This window comes from Pseudophryne corroboree, chromosome 7 (genome assembly GCF_028390025.1).
Source record: "Pseudophryne corroboree isolate aPseCor3 chromosome 7, aPseCor3.hap2, whole genome shotgun sequence".
NCBI classification, from domain to species: domain Eukaryota; kingdom Metazoa; phylum Chordata; class Amphibia; order Anura; family Myobatrachidae; genus Pseudophryne; species Pseudophryne corroboree.
This window is the reverse complement of record NC_086450.1, coordinates 348,147,338-348,163,756: the sequence shown is the minus strand read 5'-3', so window position 1 is coordinate 348,163,756 and position 16,419 is coordinate 348,147,338. Positions and strand designations below refer to the sequence as shown.

Here is a 16,419-nt window from a genome sequence, read left to right as displayed (position 1 = left end):
GAGGAGCCATTGCCCATTGTGTCCCCATCATGTATTAAAGTGGGCATTACCCAGGACCTCTTGTCATTAGTCCTTAGAGCACAGGAGCAGGCTCCTCCAGACCTTCCGGTAGGTCTCTTGTTTGTGCCTCCTAGGTTAAGACAGCGAGTGTTCCTGGAATTCCATGCCAAGAGGTCGGCAGGGCATCCGGGTATTGCCAGAACTCGGGAGTTGCTGTCTAGGGCGGTGTGGTGGCCCTCGGTGGCTAGGGATGTGGACCAGTGGGTTCGGGCATGTGACGTTTGTGCCCGAAATAAAACTCCTAGAGGGGTTCCTGTCGGCCCATTACATCCACTCTCTATTCCATCTAAGCCATGGACCCACATTTCCATGGATTTTGTGGTGGACTTGCCCAAATCCTCGGGGATGACAGCCATTTGGGTTGTCGTTGACAGGTTTTCGAAGATGGCGCATTTCGTTCCACTGGTTGGGTTGCCATCGGCCAGACGCCTGTCTGAGTTATTTATGCAGCATGTTGTGCGCCTCCACGGGTTGCCACTTGATGTGGTCTCTGACTGTTATGATTCCTGTACTCCAGACCGGAGGAGATCTTATGGCAGGGATCTGAGTACAGGAAAATAAGCTGGTTGTGGGAGCTGGATAGCCTAGTAACCCCTGGCGCCCTAACTCCGTTGTCTCGCCCGTGTTATCAGAAATCCCCTGCGAGACTATGGTTGCTTGAGCCCATGGCAGCCGCGTTCGAAGGGCGGATTATGTCTGCCCAACCCCGATGCCCCCGCAGGTCTTAATGGGAGACAAGGGGAAGTCCAAGACAGGGTGATAACAAGGGGCCCTCTGACTAAGCAACCAGGCCAGGGGTTACAAGCTAACTAACTAAATCAAAAGGTATGTGCGGACTAGCCGCCAGGAAAAAGGACAACCAAGGATCCACTGATCCGACACTCCTATCCGGCTCCGCCGGACACCAGAGTGGATCTGTGGAAGCGGAATCCTCCGCAAAGCTCCAGAACACAATTAAACAAAATAATAAACAGAAGCGGACAAGCCGCAACACACGGCTGCGCCGCGACTCACGAACACCACCAGATGTTAAAGGTGCTCGGTCAGACTCCAGGAACAGATGGTAACTTCCGAGTACAGGATCTCTGAGGACAGGAACAACCGAAAAGACCGGGACTGGGAACTCTCTGCAGCAGACACAGGCAAACAGGAAGCTATCACCGGCGTCTGTAAGAAGTCCTGAGGGTGCCTTTATTCAGGCACCCTCCAATCAAGATCCAGACAGGACAATCAAATAGAAATGCCGTGCAGCTTGCATGCTGCACGGCCAGCACATAATCAGGGTAATGAGAATAGACCCAGCAACGGGGAACGCGGCTGAACGTGGCGTCCCCGTTGCGAAGGTCAGAGCGGCTCCGTGCACCCGGCGTCTTAGCGTTGCCAGGGAGCCGGCGGCTGAACGCGCACGGCGTCCCTGGTTGCTAGGCGCCGGGCCGCACGGCCGAGCGGACCCCGGCGCCTAACAGTACCCCCCCCTTGAGGAGGGGTCAAGGAACCCCTAAAGCCAGGTTTCCGAGGAAATTCACGAAAAAATGCCCTTTTGAGCTTTGGGGCATGAAGGTCTTCATCCAGGACCCACGACCTTTCCTCTGGCCCATAACCTCTCCAATGCACCAAAAAATAAAGCCGACCCCGGGACAACTTGGAATCGAGAACCTTCTCAACCAAGAACTCTTGCTGACCCTGTACATTAACTGGTGATCTCCCCTGAGATTTTTTACGAGGAAATCTGCTGGACGAAACATATGGTTTAAGCAATGAGCAATGGAAGGTATTTCCGATCCGTAAAGTCTTTGGTAAACGTAACCGGAAAGCAACTGGATTGACTTTTTTGATAATGAGAAATGGTCCAATATATCTAGGACCCAATCTGGCTGAGGTTTGTCGAAGTTTGATGTTGCGAGTCGACAACCACACCCTGTCTCCTACTTTAAAAGTGCACGGCCGCCGGAGCCTGTCAGAAATTTTTTTTTCCCGGAAAGCTGCTTTTCTGAGAGCCAGGTGCACTTTTTTCCAAATAAGTTTAAGATGAGAGGTCAGGGCCAGAGAGGAGACAGAGGAATGTTGAAAAAATGAATTAGCTCTGGGGTGGAAACCAAAAACTGCAAAAAATGGAGACACATTGGTGGAGGAATGACAGGCATTATTATAAGCAAACTCCGCCAATGGAAGAAACTCAGACCAGTCATTTTGGAGTTTGGCCGAGTACAAACGCAAATATTGTTTTAGAGATTGGTTAACTCGCTCAGTCTGTCCATTGGATTGTGGATGATAGCCGGAGGTTAATGATAATTTCATCTTTAACGAAGCACAAAAAGACTTCCAAAATTGCGCAATGAATTGTGGACCCCTGTCAGAAACAATATCAGTGGGTAACCCATGGAGTCTGAAAACATGACGGAGGAACAAGACTGCCAATCCCTGGGCAGATGGCAATCGGGGAAGAGCAATAAAATGGGCCATCTTGCTAAAACGGTCCACTACCACCCATATGACTCGGCATCCGGCTGACAGAGGGAGATCCACCACAAAATCCATGGAGATATGCGACCATGGCCTAAGAGGAACTTTCAAGGGCATAAGTTGACCAATAGGCAAAGAACGGGGAACTTTATGCTGTGCACAGACCTGACACGAAAAAACAAACTCTTTAATGTCTTTGGAAAGACCAGGCCACCATACTGAGCGGGATACTAATTCCAAAGTCTTAGCGATTCCCGGATGCCCTGCAACTTTGCTATCATGAAATTCCGCCAAAACAGTTGCTCTCAAAAACTCAGGAACAAAAAGACGACTAGCAGGAGTATTTCCCGGAGCTTGATGTTGAAGCAGCTTTAATTGGGAAAATACATCCTGTGTGAGACCTGCCTGAATGACTGAAGGCGGAAGTATGGGAGTAACAGGACTGTTGTCTTGAACCGGAAGGAAACTGCGTGACAGGGCATCTGCCTTGGTATTCTTGGAACCTGGTCTGAAGGTGATAATGAATTTGAAACGAGTAAAAAATAAAGCCCAACGAGCCTGTCGGGCATTCAGTCGTTTAGCCGATTCAATGTATTGAAGATTTTTGTGATCAGTCAAAACTGAAATGGTGTGGGTAGCTCCTTCAAGCCAATGTCTCCACTCCTCGAAAGCCCATTTAATAGCCAGCAATTCCCGGTTACCAACATCGTAGTTGGATTCTGCAGATGAGAATTTCCTGGACATAAAGGCACAAGGATGTAACTCAAGGGAATCTGGATCCTTCTGAGAAAGGATAGCCCCTACTCCAACCTCCGAGGCATCCACCTCAACAATGAAAGGTAATTCTGGGTTGGGATGTCTAAGGACAGGGGCTGAGACAAAGGCTTGTTTTAAGGCCTGAAAAGATAACTCCGCTTCACATGACCAATTGGTAGGATCTGCTCCCTTCTTAGTAAGTGCCACAATGGGAGCAACTAGGTCAGAGAAAGAGTGAATAAATCTTCTATAGTAGTTTGCAAACCCTAAAAAGCGCTGAATTGCTTTTAAATTGGTGGGTTGCGCCCAACTAAGGATGGCTTGGAGCTTTTTTGGTTCCATTCGGAATCCCCGAGGGGAAATAATGTACCCTAAAAAGGATACTTCCGCGACATGAAATTCACACTTCTCCAGCTTGGCATATAAGTGATTTTCACGTAATCTCTTTAGCACCTGACGCACCTGGGTAACATGTTGTTCCACGGAGTCAGAATATATCAAAATATCGTCTAAATAGACCACGACGAATCTTCCCAGAAACTCACGGAGCACATCATTAATGAGATCCTGGAAAACTGCCGGAGCGTTAGATAGGCCGAATGGCATGACCAGATACTCATAGTGGCCCGACTGAGTACTAAATGCCGTTTTCCACTCATCCCCTGACCTGATTCTGATGAGGTTATATGCTCCTCTAAGATCAATCTTAGAAAAAATAACAGCCGAACGTAGCTGATCAAAGAGGACAGAGATCAGCGGCAGAGGGTAAGTATTCTTTACTGAGATTTTATTCAAAGCTCTAAAGTCAATGCAGGGTCTGAGTGAACCATCCTTCTTCTCTACGAAGAAGAAACCTGCACTTAAAGGGGATTTAGATGGCCTGATAAACCCTTTCCCAAGGCTTTCTTTCACATACTCATTCATGGCCACAGTTTCAGGACCAGACAATGCATATAACCTTCCTTTAGGCAACGTGGCACCAGGAATTAACTCAATGGCACAATCATAAGGCCTATGGGGAGGCAAAATATCCGCATTGCCCTTGGAAAACACATCAACAAAATCCTGGTATTCCCCAGGAATATGTGCGGAACTGGCGGCAGCTACTCGGATAGGAAGCGTAATACATTCTTTATCACAGATGGTACCCCATTGTAGGATCTCCCCAGACTGCCAATCAATGACGGGATTATGAAAGGCCAACCAAGGATGACCCAGAACCACAGGAACTGCTGGACAATGGGTAAGGAAAAACTCAATTTTTTCAGAATGCAGAGCTCCCACCGAGAGCAAAACAGGAGGTGTACATAGAGAAATAACCCCATTGGATAAAGGACTCCCATCTAAACCATGCATGGTGATACACCTACCTAAGGTTAGCTGAGGAATACCTAAGGCCTTGGCCCATGTTAAATCCATAAAGTTTCCTGCAGCTCCACTGTCCACAAAAGCAGAGACCGAGGAACAGAGGCTGCCATAGGAAACTTTAGCAGGAACCAACAGTGAATTATTTGAGGAGATGAGCTGCAGACCAAAGTGAACCCCCTCACAATTCACTTGGTCAGGAAGTTTCCCAACTTGTTTGGACAACTACGGGCAAAATGTCCCTTACCTCCGCAGTATAAACACAGACCATAATTTTGCCTCCTGGTTCTTTCTTCCGGAGACAATTTGGAGAGACCAATCTGCATAGGCTCCTCTATGTCTACAGGAATGGAAGGAACCCAGGGAGAGGACCCGACAGATGCCCCTTTTTCAGCCCTACGCTCTCTGAGCCGACGATCTATTTTAATAGATAGCTCCATGAGGTTATCGAGGGTCTCAGGAGCGGGATACTGGAGGAGACTGTCTTTTATAGATTCAGATAAGCCGAGGCGAAACTGACTGCGCAGGGCTGGGTCATTCCAGCCACAGTCGTTCGACCAACGGCGAAACTCCGTACAATAATTCTCTGCGGGATTCCTACCCTGTCTAAGAGCACGCAACTGACTTTCTGCGGACGCCTCTCTATCAGGGTCGTCATACAATAGCCTTAAAGATTTTAAAAAGGCGTCTACAGACGATAAGGCCGGATCGTCTGTCTTTAAACCAAAAGCCCAGGTCTGAGGATCCCCCTGAAGTAGAGAAATAATAATCCCAACCCGCGGAGCCTCTGTACCTGAGGTAACTGGTCTTAAACGAAAATACAGTTTGCAAGATTCTTTAAAATTAAAAAACTGTTTTCTATCCCCAGAAAAACGGTCAGGCAGATGCATTTTTGGTTCAGGGATGACCCTCGGGGAAGTCCGTAACAGATCTTCCTGTGACCTCACCCGGAGGGACAGATCCTGAACCATCTGAGTAAGTTCCTGAATCTGACTAACAAGAAGCTGGCCAGGGTTTGGCCCAACACCGGTGGGATTCATAAGGCCGACAAAAATCTCCCAACTAAAAAGTGAAAAAATTTACTGTAAGTTAAATCTTTTCTTTTGTGGCCGGTGATAATGTTATGATTCCTGTACTCCAGACCGGAGGAGATCTTATGGCAGGGATCTGAGTACAGGAAAATAAGCTGGTTGTGGGAGCTGGATAGCCTAGTAACCCCTGGCGCCCTAACTCCGTTGTCTCGCCCGTGTTATCAGAAATCCCCTGCGAGACTATGGTTGCTTGAGCCCATGGCAGCCGCGTTCGAAGGGCGGATTATGTCTGCCCAACCCCGATGCCCCCGCAGGTCTTAATGGGAGACAAGGGGAAGTCCGAGACAGGGTGATAACAAGGGGCCCTCTGACTAAGCAACCAGGCCAGGGGTTACAAGCTAACTAACTAAATCAAAAGGTATGTGCGGACTAGCCGCCAGGAAAAAGGACAACCAAGGATCCACTGATCCGACACTCCTATCCGGCTCCGCCGGACACCAGAGTGGATCTGTGGAAGCGGAATCCTCCGCAAAGCTCCAGAACACAATTAAACAAAATAATAAACAGAAGCGGACAAGCCGCAACACACGGCTGCGCCGCGACTCACGAACACCACCAGATGTTAAAGGTGCTCGGTCAGACTCCAGGAACAGATGGTAACTTCCGAGTACAGGATCTCTGAGGACAGGAACAACCGAAAAGACCGGGACTGGGAACTCTCTGCAGCAGACACAGGCAAACAGGAAGCTATCACCGGCGTCTGTAAGAAGTCCTGAGGGTGCCTTTATTCAGGCACCCTCCAATCAAGATCCAGACAGGACAATCAAATAGAAATGCCGTGCAGCTTGCATGCTGCACGGCCAGCACATAATCAGGGTAATGAGAATAGACCCAGCAACGGGGAACGCGGCTGAACGTGGCGTCCCCGTTGCTAAGGTCAGAGCGGCTCCGTGCACCCGGCGTCTTAGCGTTGCCAGGGAGCCGGCGGCTGAACGCGCACGGCGTCCCTGGTTGCTAGGCGCCGGGCCGCACGGCCGAGCGGACCCCGGCGCCTAACACTGACCGTGGATCCCAGTTTGTGGCCAAATTCTGGAGGGCATTTTGTTCTGATCTCCAGATTTCTGTGAGCTTGTCGTCAGGCTACCATCCACAGTCTAATGGGCAGACTGAGAGGGTGAACCAGTCCTTGGAGCAGTTCCTCAGGTGTTATGTCTCCAAGTGTCATACTGACTGGGTTGCTCATCTGTCCATGGCGGAGTTTGCCTATAACAACGCGGCTCACTCTGCTACAGGGATCTCTCCCTTCCTTTGTGTGTATGGGCATCATCCTAAGGCCAATTCTTTTGACCCCCTGGATTCCACGCCTGGTGGTTCCTCTGTGGTTTCGGCCCTTAGGGGTATTTGGAGGAAAGTGAAGAAAGCCCTTGTGTCTGTGTCATTAGTGACCAAAAGGGTTTTTGATAAGCGGAGAAGACCCTGCAGCTTCAAATTAGGAGACTTCGTCTGGTTGTCCACCAAGAATTTGAAGTTAAGACAGCCATCTCATAAGTTAGGCCCCCAGTTCATCAGCCCTTATAAGATCACCAGGGTTATCAATCCGGTGGCATTTCAGTTAGATCTGCCCCGTTCATTGGGTATCAATAAAACATTTCATTATTCCCTTTTAAAACTGGCGGTTAGTAATCCTTCTTCCAGTGGAAGACATTCTCCTCTTCTGATACGGGGTCAGAGGGAGTTTGTGGTTGAAAGGGTTCTTGACTCCAAGATGGTTCGGGGTCGGCTGTCATTTTTGGTGCACTGGAAGGAGTATGGCCCGGAGGAGCGGTCGTGGGTGCGCAGTTGTGATCTTCATGCCCCCAGACTGATACGCTCTTTCTTCTCGCAGTTCCCCGATAAACCCGGTGGTAGGGGTTCTTTGACCCCTCGTCAGAGGGGGGGATACTGTTAGGATCTCCTGCTCTGTGCTGCCACATCGCCATGGCAACCGGGAGGCAAGTGTTAGCGAAGTAACTTGAGCGCAGCTGATACTCCGGTCCGGGTTTTTACTGTGTAGTGGTTACAGGCTCTGTGCACGGCAGGGAATCCGGCGCTGGTTTTGTGCTCACAGTCTGTGAGGTCTGAGTGGGGCGTGGACAGCACCTGCTATATAAACCATCCTCTCAGGCTAGGCAAATGCTGCTGAATCTTTGTTTGTTAGTCAGTTCCAGAGAGTCAGCTAGTACTGTGTGACTTTGTATTTACTTGTTGATTACTGCAAATAGGCCTTGGGATTCGGTACTTCATTCTGCCAATCCGGACCTAGCAGTAAGACTGGAGTCAGTTGTTTAACCTGCTGGGGTTCTTTTGCTATTCTGTGAACCCACCAGGTTTGCGGCTGTACTCTCAGACCTGCTTGCTTAATCCTCCCTCACTGTGCAGGGCGTCCAGGTGTCAGTTTAGTGGCAGTATGCTGAACCTGTGCCCTGCAAGTGGGGGTTAGGATTGTGGATACTCTCCTTGTGTCTATATTTCTATCTCTGACCAAGGAGTTTATTCCCACACCCGTTGGTAACCCTTTGGGGTTTTTTCTGTTGCTCTTAGCAACATCATTTCGGGTGCTCCACATGTTAAATCACTACATCTCGCTTCATTGTCCGCTCTATTCCATCTGAGCATTCCTGGCACTAGGGAGACACCCAGTTCCTGAGCCTTTGGGCTTCTCCGTTCACTTTGTGTTTATTAGTTATTCCATCACCTCCTGTGTATGTTATGTTATACTGTCTGTGAGTTCGTTTGCTTCGCATCCCTCTCTGTTCATACACCGGTATACTCCTGTTAGCACTGGTGTGCGTAACAATAGTTTTGATCAGAGATGTGCGGAAAAGGTGCCTCGCCTGCCATAGACTTATTACTCCAATGTTTTGACTATAAAAATGATTTGAATAATACAAAGAAGATATTTCTAATATATTCTGTGTATTTTTCATATAATTTATATAGTCAAAACTATGGTGTATATGTTAGTATGACAGGAAAGACTCTGTGTCACCCCACTGCGTGTCATTGATACATACATATCTTTCAACTATTCCGATTTTGGAGGGACAATCACGTTTTTCTGAGACTGTCCCGCTGTTTGGGTGGTATTCATGTGACCGGCGGTCACATGACCTCCCCCAAAATTCCGCCCCCTAACTATCCCGACGGTTGGCATGCCGACCAACAGGGACTATTTCCACTCGTGGGTGTCACCACCGAGCCCGCAAGGGGCTTGCCCCTCCCTGCCAGGATGCCGGCGTCGGTATGCTGACCGGCGGTCAGGAGACCATCGGTCAGCCATACCACACCCTGCTGTTCTGTCCTGCCATGTGGGGAGACTGGGACCCACACACCCACTGTGCGCATGCCTGGAGTGACAGGGGGCATGCCAGCAGCCCAGAGTTGTCGGAACGCCATCCACAGCAGCAAAAATGGGGGCATGATCATGGCACTTCCAGTGACGCCACGCCCCTTAATTTCAGGCGTTTTGGGCCAGTGTTCCTCATCCCAGCTTCAGAAAGTTGGGACTCGGGAGATATAAATATAGACATACTGTAAGCCCCCACCAAGATAAATATAATAGGATGATTTCAGACGTGCATTAGTGTATTATATGCTTATGTAGACAAATGAAGAAAAAAATATAGAAACAGCGGATTACATCGCTCACAAAGAGCCAGTGTTTTAGACTGACCAATGTTTTAAAGTCAATGTTAAAAAAATAAGAATTTACTCACCGGTAATTCTATTTCTCGTAGTCCGTAGTGGATGCTGGGAACTCCGTAAGGACCATGGGGAATAGCGGGCTCCGAAGGAGGCTGGGCACTCTAGAAAGATTTATGACTACCTGGTGTGCACTGGCTCCTCCCACTATGACCCTCCTCCAAGCCTCAGTTAGGACACTGTGCCCGGACGAGCTGACATAATAAGGAAGGATTTTGAATCCCGGGTAAGACTCATACCAGCCACACCAATCACACCGTACAACTCGTGATACTATATCCAGTTTGACAGTATGAAAAACAACTGAGCCTCTCAACAGATGGCTCAACAATAACCCTTTAGTTAACAATAACTATTTACAAGTATTGCAGACAATCCGCACTTGGGATGGGCGCCCAGCATCCACTACGGACTACGAGAAGTAGAATTACCGGTGAGTAAATTCTTATTTTCTCTGACGTCCTAGTGGATGCTGGGAACTCCGTAAGGACCATGGGGATTATACCAAAGCTCCCAAACGGGCGGGAGAGTGCGGATTACTCTGCAGCACCGAATGAAAGAACTCTAGGTCCTCCTCAGCCAGGGTATCAAATTTGTAGAATTTTGCAAACGTGTTTGCCCCTGACCAAGTAGCTGCTCGGCAAAGTTGTAAAGCCGAGACCCCTCGGGCAGCCGCCCAAGATGAGCCCACTTTCCTTGTGGAATGGGCATTTACAGATTTTGGCTGTGGCAGGCCTGTCACAGAATGTGCAAGCTGAATTGTACTACAAATCCAACGAGCAATAGTCTGCTTAGAAGCAGGAGCACCCAGCTTGTTGGGTGCATACAGGATAAACAGCGAGTCAGATTTTCGGACTCCAGCCGTCCTGGAAACATATATTTTCAGGGCCCTGACAACGTCTAGCAACTTGGAATCCTCCAAATCCTTAGTAGCCGCAGGCACCACAATAGGCTGGTTCAGGTGAAACGCTGACACCACCTTAGGGAGAAACTGGGGACGAGTCCTCAATTCTGCCCTATCCATGTGGAAAATCAGATAAGGGCTTTTACATGATAAAGCCGCCAATTCTGACACTCGCCTGGCTGAAGCCAAGGCCAATAACATGACCACTTTCCACGTGAGATATTTTAGATCCACGGTTTTTAGTGGCTCAAACCAATGTGATTTTAAGAAACTCAACACCACATTGAGATCCCAAGGTGCCACAGGGGGCACAAACGGGGACTGAATATGCAGCACTCCTTTCACAAATGTCTGAACTTCAGGTACTGAAGCTAGTCTTTTTGAAAGAAAATCGACAGAGCCGAGATCTGTACTTTAATGGAGCCTAGTTTTAGGCCCATATTCACTCCTGCTTGCAGGAAATGCAGAAATCGACCCAGCTGAAATTCCTCTGTTGGGGCCTTTTTTGCCTCGCACCATGCAACATATTTCCGCCATATGCGGTGATAATGCTTTGCCGTAACATCTTTCCTGGCTTTAATAAGCGTAGGAATGACTTCTTCCGGAATACCCTTTTCCTTCAGGATCCGGCGTTCAACCGCCATGCCGTCAAACGCAGCCGCGGTAAGCCTTGGAACAGACAGGGCCCCTGCTGTAGCAGGTCCTGTCTGAGCGGTAGAGGCCACGGGTCCTCTGAGAGCATCTCTTGAAGTTCCGGGTACCACGCTCGTCTTGGCCAATCCGGAACCACGAGAATTGTGTTTACTCCTCGCTTTCTTATTATTCTCAATACCTTTGGTATGAGAGGCAGAGGAGGGAACACATAAACCGACTGGTACACCCACGGTGTCACTAGAGCGTCCACAGCTATCGCCTGAGGGTCCCTTGACCTGGCGCAATATCTTTTTAACTTTTTGTTGAGGCGGGACGCCATCATGTCCACCTCTGGTTTTTCCCAACGGTTTACCAGCATCTGGAAAACTTCTGGATGAAGTCCCCACTCTCCCGGGTGGAGGTCGTGTCTGCTGAGGAAGTCTGCTTCCCAGTTGTCCACTCCCGGAATGAACACTGCTGACAGTGCTAGAACATGATTCTCCGCCCATCGGAGAATTCTTGTGGCTTCTGCCATCGCCATCCTGCTTCTTGTACCTCCCTGTCGATTTACATGGGCGACTGCCGTGATGTTGTCTGACTGGATCAGCACCGGCTGGTGTAGGAGCAGGGATTTTGCTTGACTTAGGGCATTGTAAATGGCCCTTAGTTCCAGAATATTTATGTGAAGGGAAGTCTCCTGACTCGACCATAGTCCTTGGAAGTTTCTTCCCTGTGTGACTGCCCCCCAGCCTCGAAGGCTGGCATCCGTGGTCACCAGGACCCAGTCCTGTATGCCGAACCTGCGGCCCTCTAGAAGATGGGCACTCTGCAGCCACCACAGTAGAGACACCCTGGTTCTTGGAGACAGGGTTATTAAGCGATGCATCTGAAGATGCGATCCGGACCATTGGTCCAACAGGTCCCACTGAAAGATTCTGGCATGGAACCTGCCGAAGGGAATTGCTTCGTAAGAAGTTACCATCTTTCCCAGGACCCGCGTGCAGCGATGCACTGATACCTGTTTTGGTTTCAGGAGGTCTCTGACTAGAGATGACAACTCCCTGGCTTTCTCCTCCGGGAGAAACACTTTTTTCTGGACTGTATCCAGAATCATACCCAGGAACAGTAGCAGTGTCGTCGGAACCAGCTGTGACTTTGGGATATTCAGAATCCAGCCGTGCTGGTGCAGCACTTCCTGAGATAGTGCTACTCCCACCAACAACTGTTCCTTGGACCTCGCCTTTATTAGGAGATCGTCCAAGTACGGGATAATTAAAACTCCCTTTTTTCGAATGAGTATCATCATTTCCGCCATAATCTTGGTAAATACCCTCGGTGCCGTGGACAGTCCAAACGGCAGCGTCTGGAATTGGTAATGGCAATCCTGTACCACAAATCTGAGGTACTCCTGGTGAGGATGGTAAATGGGGACATGCAAGTAAGCATCCTTGATGTCCAGGGATACCATGTAATCCCCCTCGTCCAGGCTTGCAATAACCGCCCTGAGCGATTCCATCTTGAACTTGAATTTTTTTATGTATGTGTTCAAGGATTTCAAATTTAAAATGGGTCTCACCGAACCGTCCGGTTTCGGTACCACAAATAGTGTGGAATAGTAACCCCGGCCTTGTTGAAGTAGGGGTACCTTGATTATCACCTGCTGGGAATACAGCTTGTGAATTGCCGCTAGCACCGCCTCCCTGTCTGAGGGAGCAATCGGCAAGGCAGATTTTAGGAACCGGTGGGGTGGAGACGCCTCGAATTCCAGTTTGTACCCCTGAGATACTATTTGAAGGATCCAGGGATCCACCTGTGAGCAAGCCCACTGATCGCTGAAATTCTTGAGGCGGCCCCCCACCGTACCTGGCTCCGCCTGTGGAGCCCCACCGTCATGCGGCGGACTTGGAAGAAGAAGCGGGGGAGGACTTTTGCTCCTGGGAACCTGCTGTTTGTTGCAGCCTTTTTCCCCTACCTCTGCCTCTGGACAGAAAAGACCCGCCTTTTCCACGCCTGTTTTTCTGGGTCCGAAAGGACTGAACCTGATAAAACGGCGCCTTCTTAGGCTGTGAGGGGACATGGGGTAAAAATGCTGACTTCCCAGACGTTGCTGTGGAAACTAGGTCCGAGAGACCATCCCCAAATAATTCCTCACCCTTATATGGCAAAACTTCCATGTGCCTTTTAGAATCTGCATCTCCTGTCCACTGGCGAGTCCATAAGCCTCTCCTAGCAGAAATGGACAATGCACTTACTTTAGATGCCAGTCGGCAGATTTCCCTCTGTGCATCTCTCATATATAAGACTGAGTCTTTGATATGGTCTATGGTTAGCAGGATCGTGTCTCTGTCTAATGTGTCAATATTTTCTGACAGTTTATCTGACCACGCAGCGGCAGCACTGCACATCCATGCTGACGCAATAGCTGGCCTAAGTATAATGCCTGTGTGTGTATACAGACTTCAGGATAGCCTCCTGCTTTCTATCAGCAGGTTCCTTGAGGGCGGCCGTATCCGGAGACGGTAGTGCCACCTTTTTAGACAAACGTGTGAGCGCTTTATCCACCCTAGGAGGTGTTTCCCAACGTGACCTATCCTCTGGCGGGAAAGGGAACGCCATTAGTACCTTCTTAGGAATTACCAATTTTTTATCAGGGAAAGCCCACGCTTCTTCACACACTTCATTTAATTCATCTGATGGGGGAAAAACTACGGGTAGTTTTTTCTCCCCAAACATAATACCCTTTTTAGTGGTACCTGTATTTATATCAGAAATGTGTAACACCTCTTTCATTGCCTCAATCATGCAGTGAATGGCCTTAGTGGGCATCAGGTTAGACTCATCGTCGTCGACACTGGTGTCAGTATCAGTGTCGACATCTGGGTCGGCGGTCTGAGGTAGCGGGCGTTTTAGAGCCCCTGATGACCTGTGAGACGCCTGGACAGGCACGAACTGAGAAGTCGGCTGTCCCACATTTGGCATGTCGTCAAATTTCTTATGTAAGGAGTCTATACGTGCACTCATTTCTTTCCATAAGCTCAACCACTCAGGTGTCTGCCCCGCAGGGGGTGACATCCCTTCTAAAGGCATCTGCTCCGTCTCCACATCATTATCCTCATCAAACATGTCGACACAGCCGTACCGACACACCGCACACACACAGGGAATGCTCCAACAGAGGACAGGACCCACAAAAGCCCTTTGGGGGGACAGAGTGAGAGTATGGCAGCACACACCAGAGCGCTATATAATGCAGGGACTAACTGAGTTATGTCCCCTATAGCTGCTTTTTCTATATAATTGTATACTGCGCCTAAATTTAGTGCCCCCCCTCTCTTTTTTACCCTTTTCTGTAGTGTAGACTGCAGGGGAGAGCCAGGGAGCTTCCTTCCAGCGGATCTGTGAAGGAGAAATGGCGCCAGTGTGCTGAGGGAGATAGCTCCGCCCCTTTTTCGCTGACTATTCTCCCGCTTTTTCCTATATTCTGGCAGGGGTATTTTCCACATATATAGCCTCTGGGGCTATATATTGTGGTATTTTTGCCAGCCAAGGTGTTATTATTGCTTCTCAGGGCGCCCCCCCCCCAGCGCCCTGCACCCTCAGTGACCAGAGTGTGAAGTGTGTGTGAGGAGCAATGGCGCACAGCTGCAGTGCTGTGCGCTACCTTGGTGAAGACTGATGTCTTCTGCCGCCGATTTTCCGGACCTCTTCTTGCTTCTGGCTCTGTAAGGGGGACGGCGGCGCGGCTCCGGGACCGAACACCAAGGCTGGGCCTGCGGTCGATCCCTCTGGAGCTAATGGTGTCCAGTAGCCTAAGAAGCCCAAGCTGGCTGCAAGCAGGCAGGTTCGCTTCTTCTCCCCTTAGTCCCTCGCTGCAGTGAGCCTGTTGCCAGCAGGTCTCACTGAAAATAAAAAACCTAATTTCTATCTTTCTTTCTAAAGGCTCAGGAGAGCCCCTAGTGTGCATCCAACCTCGGCCGGGCACAAAATCTAACTGAGGCTTGGAGGAGGGTCATAGTGGGAGGAGCCAGTGCACACCAGGTAGTCATAAATCTTTCTAGAGTGCCCAGCCTCCTTCGGAGCCCGCTATTCCCCATGGTCCTTACGGAGTTCCCAGCATCCACTAGGACGTCAGAGAAACACTGTTTAAACGATGTTTTCGTTCAGTCCCATCCAGGGCCGGCTCTACCATTAGGTAGTTTTAGGCAGTTGCCTAGGGGCGCCAGCTCTTGGGGGGCGCCAGCTCTTGGGCGGCGCCACTGAATTAATCTAGCAAATAACTGAAGGATGTCTCTGTATGCGGCCTCCTCCTTTTACACTGCGCTGGCTGCTGCTGCGGGTCTAATCAAGTGCAGCTACCACTATCAGGCTGTTCCACATAGTGTCTCAGTGTTTCCTCTGTGCCGAAATGAGTAACATCAAGCCATGTGAAGGCACATAGGATGCGGATGTAACTATAGCTCCTGAGGGGCACCTTCACGGCTGCTCCTCATAGCCCTGATGCACCTCCTGCAGGGGGGTTGCAGGTAAGGGGGCACCGGGTTGAAGCTTTTGCCTAGGGTACATAGAGACCTTGCCCCGGCCCTGGTCCCATCCCTACATGACACCTTCTCATCCAAGCCCTACATGATACTACCGTCCCATCCCAGCTCTACAGATCATATCTCCCAACATGACCCCCTCCAGGAGGGACACAATGCGCTGCTCCTGGACTTCACCTGTAGTGAAACACCTGTCTTATCATTTACTAGTTCAGTACACGTGATAGCAAGCATATATTAAGAGGGAAGTCCAGGAGCAGAGCATTGTGTCGCTCCTGGAAAGGGTCCTGTTGGGAGGGAGATATGCTACATGACACCGTCCTTTCCCTCTCTCGCTGAGTGCTGGAGGGAGCGGACTCTCACCAAGTAGGCGGGCACTGGCAGCGGGAGGGTTAAGGGGCGGCGCTGTGCATGCCGGGTAAGCGGACGCGGCCATTGTAACTTCCTGCCCGCACTGTTGCTGAAGGAGAGAGCGGTCACGATGAGGCTCGTCACCCCCGGCGCCCGGTACCTCTCTGTAAGGATCCATGTCCTCGCCTCTTGTCCCGTCACCCCGTACGTGTGCCCCGCTGTCGCCGCTCGGGCCTCAGGCAGTTAGCAGTCAGGGATAGGAAGTATCTCCATATTCCAGCGGCCTCCCCTCATATCTGCACCCAGGACACCCCGCACCCTCACTGACAGGCCGGGACCGTGATGCCGGGGCGCTGTATCCGGGGCTGCAGTGCCTGCAGTGAGTGTGTATGGCAGGGTGCTTGTGAAGGTCACCTCCCTGCCCTCCTGTATGACCTGCTCACTACACTGTATCGTCCTTCCTTATACATGGCTGGTGTATACCTGCTGCCCTTACCCTCCGCTAACAGTCCCCACTGGCCATATCCTCCGCTGACAGTTCCTGATGTCACTTCCCTTACTGTCCACTCACAGTCCT

At 50.1% G+C, this 16,419-nt stretch overlaps 1 protein-coding gene across 1 annotated transcript in view; it reads left to right on the top strand.

The window, feature by feature from the left end:
• Positions 1–15,789: 15,789 nt before the first annotated feature.
• LOC134945246 (cytochrome b-c1 complex subunit 2, mitochondrial) overlaps positions 15,790–16,419 on the top strand; it is a 49,453-nt gene continuing 48,823 nt past the window's right edge. The window contains exon 1 of the mRNA XM_063934418.1: positions 15,790–16,008. Within this exon, the coding sequence (XP_063790488.1) occupies positions 15,973–16,008 (36 nt within the window). The 5' untranslated portion in view covers positions 15,790–15,972. The remainder of the gene's footprint in view (positions 16,009–16,419) is intronic.